The sequence below is a fragment of the Gymnodraco acuticeps genome, unplaced genomic scaffold, assembly GCF_902827175.1.
Source record: "Gymnodraco acuticeps unplaced genomic scaffold, fGymAcu1.1, whole genome shotgun sequence".
Classification (NCBI taxonomy): domain Eukaryota; kingdom Metazoa; phylum Chordata; class Actinopteri; order Perciformes; family Bathydraconidae; genus Gymnodraco; species Gymnodraco acuticeps.
In genome coordinates, this window is record NW_022989981.1 from 233,034 (window position 1) to 240,000 (window position 6,967).

General features: G+C 38.6%; 1 protein-coding gene across 3 annotated transcripts in view; it reads left to right on the forward strand.

Annotated features, from left to right (window-relative positions):
- The window catches only part of macrod1 (mono-ADP ribosylhydrolase 1), a 115,461-nt gene that overhangs the window by 99,590 nt on the left and 8,904 nt on the right, over positions 1–6,967 (forward strand). For all 3 annotated transcript variants that reach the window (XM_034211868.1, XM_034211869.1, XM_034211867.1), the window contains exons 7-8: positions 673–703; positions 6,371–6,444. In XM_034211868.1, coding sequence (XP_034067759.1) covers positions 673–703; positions 6,371–6,444 — 105 coding nt within the window. The remainder of the gene's footprint in view (positions 1–672; positions 704–6,370; positions 6,445–6,967) is intronic.

The following is a 6,967-nucleotide window of genomic DNA, read 5'->3' on the forward strand; positions in this document are numbered from 1 at the left end:
AGAATGTCCTGTTGTACGGTTTGATAACTGTTGCTCAGAATGTGAGAAAAAAGTCCAATTATTTACTGTCTTTATGTGCGCAGTTATTATGTTCAGCCCATGGTTTGCTCTTTAAATGTGTCATTTTGAATATAACTCTGTGACCTGCTAAACCGCACCTTCGGTCACTAAAAGACACCAATGGTGATCCAAATCAGCCAGTACGGAACTGTTATAAGATCATTACTATAGTAATATAATAATACCTGGTTGATTGCTGATGAAGAAAGTAACATCAGGCCTCCATAACAAAAGGATGATAAGAAGAATGTTCTTAGAATAGAAATGAAAGACAGATAGAGAATAAGAGCTGCTATAAATATCAGGAGATATACTCCATCGAGATTGAGGTGTGTGTGTGTGTGTGTGTGTGTGTGTGTGTGTGTGTGTGTGTGTGTGTGTGTGTGTGTGTGTGTGTGTGTGTGTGTGTGTGTGTGTGTGTGTGTGTGTGTGTGTGTGTGTGTGTGTGTGTGTGTGTGTGTGTGTGTGTGTGTGTGTGTGTGTGTGTGTGTGTGTGTGTGTGTGTGTGTGTGTGTGTGTGTGTGTGTGTGTGTGTGTGTGTGATAATAAAGCTGGTTGTTATGTGATCAGCATCAGACTGTAACTACTTTGTTTCTCCACTTCTCTCTGCAGGCGTTCCCCTGCATCTCCACAGGAGTCTACGGTCAGTGTCTGTGTTGATGTTGATGTGTGTGTCTCCTCCTCATAGTTAATCAGAATATTTGCAACAGTTGAGCATGTTGCAATAAAAAAAAGACATTTGGCACATGTAGGTTTATATGTATCAACATTGGGATGCTGCAGGTTTGGTGGCCATTTTTAAAAAAGGATCAGGGTTTGAAATCAGCAACAGCCCCGAGCAAAATGCTGCTAATATATGCTTCATTCACTGGCAGAACAAAACAGTAAGGTACTTGGATGGAAACTTCTGAAGCAATGGAGACAGGACTCAAAGAGACACGAGGAGAGCAGGCACTTTGATGGCAGACACTGATGGTTTATTTGGAGCTTCGGCCGGAGAATTCACAAGACATGTGCTGTGCCACGTGTTGACACAGCGGTTGCCAAACCAATTCTGAAGATCTCTACCCCAGACCCATGCATTTAGCTAGTTCTGAGAGAATAATCAACATTGTGCATACCAAGATAAAACCATAACACCTCTATCAGCTGATGCCAACAGGCAGGAATATGAAGACAAAACACTGAGAGGGCAGCTTTGTTCATAAGGGCAGTACGAACTGATAAACTGGGTCCAAGTTATGGGCCTAGGAAAATATTTCCCCAACAGTACTGAGTGGCTGGTGGAGGTTACAAAGAGTGGCATGTGGACAAGTTCATCTCTAACCGTGATCTGGATGAAGTCGGCTCCATAAAAAACTTCTCTGATTGCCACAGGAGACTCTGACTTGGCTGAAGAAAAATCTTCCAAGCAAGTCAGGAGGTCACAATTGATAACATATTTCTCTCTTTGGTTTGGCATATATCATTGCTTATTAGCAATACATTCCAAAGTTAGGTATCGCTTCAACTTTGGTTATCAGCAACCCTGAACTCTATGCAGCAATATCTCTGTCAATTGTGCGATTAATATAAAGCGAAATGCATCACTGGATAGCTGAATATACAACCCAGTCTCACGGCATTTCGTGTTCACCAACACGATTTTTAATCTATTGATTCGTGTTCCCCAACACGATTTGCCCCTTTCTTTCGTGTTGCACAGCACGATTTTTTTTCGTGTTGCACAGCACGATTTTAAAAGCAATGTATTTCTATTGCCTGCAGCACGTCTTTTTCTCCGGTCGGGTCGAGGAAGACCTGAAGCTGTGTGGTTCATAAAAACATGTTCTTACTCAATATCAAGCCACAATTATTGCTTTTATTTTAAATCGTATAATTTCGGACTTTTGTTGCCGTCTGTGAGGAAAATAAATGGGGCTCAGAGCCTCAGAATACTGAAATCTGTATTTTTTAAATATTTGTTTCCTTCTAATTTGTTATTCTTTTCAAAATAACACACTGTTATTTACTCACCAATAACACACAATTATCCTTGCTTTTATTGGAATTGCTGGAATCGAACGCCCCCCCCAGAACTACACATGCTGGATGCTGGCTATTGTGTTTCGCCAAATGTTCTATGGGACGTCTCTACTGAACGTTTTCGTTTTTCCCACAATTAGAAGTTGCCAGTATTAAACACATTGGTGTTATCAAATGTAAAACTATTATATATTATTTATTATAATTAATAAATGGGTGAAATATATATATATCGCTATATATACCCACATGACAGCTCATTGTTACTTTGTAATTCTACTCCACTACAATTCAGAGGTTAACCTGGTATATTTACTCCACTGCATTTATTTGAGTTACTTTGCAGATTCTGATTAATTATGTGAAATATAAACAACCCTTAAATCAGACTTTAGTTACACCTGAGTAAAATTCAGGTAAGGTGATTGTCAAGTGCCAACAATCAGGAGAGATATTTGATAGTTGGTGCTTGAGAAGAATAAACATGTTCTGCAATTGACATGAATGGAAACGAGTAATAAAGTATATTCATTACTCGTTATTCTCTACTAATAGTTCATTAAAGACTGTATATTATGGCTATTTTGCACATCCCTTTCAAGATTTTCAAAGGTTTATTGACATATCATATACACAACTACGATGTAGTTATGCAATGAATGAAACACTTGGGTCACAGGTTCCTCAACAGTGCATTACAAGACATCTATCAATATGTGTGTACCTCCACCATTAAACTGTCATATTCTGCACATTTCTTATTATATCTACATACATAAGAGTATAATTCACATGTATAATATCAGTTAAAATAAGTGCTTCAACATAGTTAACATTGCAGGAAAGCAATATATTAGACGTTAAGTACTTTGTCAGGCTTAATATTTATCTGTAGATAGATACCCCCAACGTTTTTTTCTTATTTAAAAGAAGACCTTAATCTGTTATTTAATGTTTAAATAAAGGTTAATTCGTTTTTCTGTTTTGCACCTCCTCCTATTAATATCTTTGTACATTCTGCACTAAACTGTTTTATTGTAGAGATCACTTTATAGTATCTTCTTGATTTTTTATATTCTATATTTCTATATTTATACTTTCCCCCTATGAAAGTATGTACTCTTAATATTTTTTTAATCAAACACAATAATTCAATAACGTGCTTTAACCACTAGATGCACACAAGGACGGTTTTGGCACAGTGGTCATCAGATCAAGGGGCGTTGGTGAACTCCTGTTCGAATCCCGCCTCGGCCGCCACTGCGTCAGGCCGTTGTGTCCTTGGGCATGACACTTACCCGCATTTGCTCCTGTGGGTAATGTCCGCAGTAATGACTCTTACATGTCTAATATGTGTAATGTGTACTTGTAAAGCGCTTTGAGCACTTGTAAAAGCGCTCTAATAAAAAATGTAATGCATTATTATTATTATTACAAGGTACACAAATGTTTTCCGGATTTCATATCATACCAAATCCCAGCATGCATTGCGGCTAAAACATCCAATAAGCGAGCTTAAACCCATAGCTGAGGATCTTGGGTAATGCCTATGTGCGGTTATTTTTATTTTGAAATTCAGTCCCTGACGGAGGCCAAAAAAGCCCGAGATTATGGAATTAAACCAATAAATAAAATCAAGCATAATTGTGTATTATTGGTGAGTAAATAACAGTGTGTTATTTTTGAAAAGAATAACAAATTAGAAGGAAACAAATATTTAAAAAATACAGATTTCAGTATTCTGAGGCTCTGAGCCTCATTTATTTTCCTCACAGACGGCAACAAAAGTCCGAAATTATACGATTTAAAATAAAAGCAATAATTGTGGCTTGATATTGAGTAAGAACATGTTTTTATGAACCACACAGCTTCAGGTCTTCCTCGACCCGACCGGAGAAAAAGACGTGCTGCAGGCAGTAGAAATACATTGCTTTTAAAATCGTGCTGTGCAACACGAAAAAAAGGGGCAAATCGTGTTGGGGAACACGAATCAATAGATTAAAAAACCGTGTTGGTGAACACGAAATGCCGTGAGACTGGGTTGGAATATATTGTACTTCTATGGGTGTTATTCTGGATGAAGGCATGGGGTTGAAGTTGGACCATGAACTGAACATTATCTTTTTATTTAGTTTTCATATTTTTTTGTAAAATCTTTTAAAAAGCACCCATAGAGAAATAAAGAGACAAAGAAATCAGCTTGAACACACCTCGGCCATCATCCATACATCAGTTTTCATTCTGACATATTAAGCGACTGTTTGCCCTCAGGGACCAAATATCCAGCGCTCCAATATGTATACCTTTCTTTAGCAAAGACACCTACATTTGTGCCAATGTGTTGCTTTTACAGTACAGCAAAATTCACAATTGTTATGCTTAACTGTCCCAGGATCTAACCAGTACAAATGCATGACATTTTCTTCCCTTGTGTGTTCATAATATCATCATTTTCACATGTTCTCTTCAAATGCTTATGTGTTGCTCAAGGATTTACGCTCTTGGAGTCTGAGAGAAAAAAATAATCAATTTTCATTTTACAATAAATCTAATCCTGTGTTTGTATGCTGTGCACACCGGCTCTGCTTTCCATCACATGCTTGTTTCCAGTATCAAACCTTCTCTGTAACCAGAATGCTGAGCCACCCAGTGCCACTTGTCACGTTATCTCCTGCAGGCGGTTCCCAGATTAAGGCCCTGGATTAAGCCCGGCAGATTAAAATGGATTAGGCCGGAAATTGTGTCAGATTGACTGTAATACTCCTTCACACTGGCAGGAGAGAGAGATAGGGACGGTGCTTAAACACTCCCAGGGGAGGGTCTGAGTGTGAGGGCTGTTTGTCGACACACCTCCCATGTTGCTGGAGAGAGGAAGAGGCCAGAGTTGCGCCTGTTTCTCCTTTTAAGAGGAAGGTGAGACAAAATTGTCTACACTTGAGATTGATGCTGCAACAAATGATTATTTTCATTATCTATTAATTTTCAGATTATTTTCTAAATTAGATATTAATTATTTGTCATTAGATATCAGCAAATATTGAGAAAACATCCATCCCAGTTTCTCAAAGTCCAAGGAGATGTCTTTGAATGTCTTGTTTTGTCAGTCCAAACCCCAAAGATATTTAAATGTTTTATGGTATAAGAAATCAAACAGGCTTGTTGCATGAATACTATATCAAAATAATAGGCAAATTATTTTTGTCAATTGTTCCAGCTCCATTTAACAGCTTCTCGAATAACGTCAACAATGTAATCATAAGACATACAGTAGTCAACCCCAGAAAATACTGTCTCTTGAGGACAGTAATACGTGCGTTCCATCGCTATTCGACCACATTACAGAAAATATGGGAAGACCTTTGATGGGAATTTCATGACATATTACCATTTTTACAATTTTCTTAAATACAGTGATGATATGTTCTTCTGCTACACCGGAGAAAGGTGTAATGGTAGACGTACAGGTTAGCACCCTGAGACACGTGCAAAAAGCTTTTTGTTGCCGAAACATAACCATAAAAACTTGAATAATTGTATTCCTTATTTTTCCAAGAGTGTATAATATAGCAAACATCTTAGCAACATACATTTTTCATTATGTCAATTAAAATGAATTTAGATGGCATTACATGTATATCGTACTCAAACACATTTGATATTTGAAACTAAAGTATAAATGTCGTTTTTTTTAATAAGGAATGTGAGGCAGGTGTCACAGTCTGCACACACCCACACAGTTCTATATTGTCATTTAAAAGGCAAACTTTGCTATTTTTTACCTTCAGGTAGTTAAGTAGTTTATATTTTACTTGCTGTTTGTGTTTCGATGGTTTAACAATGCATGTGTAATGCTAATGTGTGCCTTCATGTATTTCCCTCTTCACATATTGAACACTCTCTCCTCATGTATAGAATAATTACTGTATAATCCCACAGTATGTGTTTGTTTCTGGCTGAGCAGTTTGGCCAGATGATGATTTTTTTAGTGCCTTTGTGTTGTGTTTCCAGCAGTGGGGATCACTTCCCAGCTCTGAAAGGTCTCGGTCGCTCAATGAATATTGAAGAAGCACTGTAGTCTTTCTCCATCTGTCTCCTCCTAACCCACAAGTGTGTTATGATCCCACATCGCAGGAACAGGGGAACTTGGATGAGGGCAAGTGAGAAAATACCAAGCATAGAATAACAGAAATCTGAAAAAGAAACTGTGTAGACAACAACCTAACGCAAACACACAGATCTGCACCTGTTCTTGTAAATTGTTTGTATATTTGTGTTTTTTTTGTAGGATATCCACCTGAGCAGGCTGTGCACGAAGCGTTAGCAACTGTGAGGGAGTATCTGGATGAACATCACGACAAGGTGTGTGTGTGTGTGTGTGTCTTTGTGTGCGTGTATTTGTGTCTGCATGAGTGGCAATGTTTCCCTACCATTTCCTCAAGGTATTATTCCTTTCACAGCTGTTGTGTTTGTTTTCTGGTGGGAGCCAAGAGAAGGGTGCTTTGAGAGAGCACTTGCACGCACGCACACAGTGACACACACACACACACACATACATTTGAACACACACTCCTATATTCTACCTCTCATGCTCATGGCCAAGTCTGCGTTTTAATTGGCTCCTTGCGGGACTAAACCCTACACACACACGTGCACACACACACACACACACACACACTCACACACAGCTTCTCTCAGGAGAAACGACGAGCAGAGAAAAGACAAAATGATGGAATAGATGACTGGAGGCGAGGGGAAGAGGATGGGGGTGATGGGAGATTGGAACAAAGGAAACTTTCCAATCAGTCGTTAACATGCTCTAAACTCTCCTCTCCTCTTCCTCCTTTACTCCACAGGTCTCCTCCCACTCCTCTTTTTAATCTTT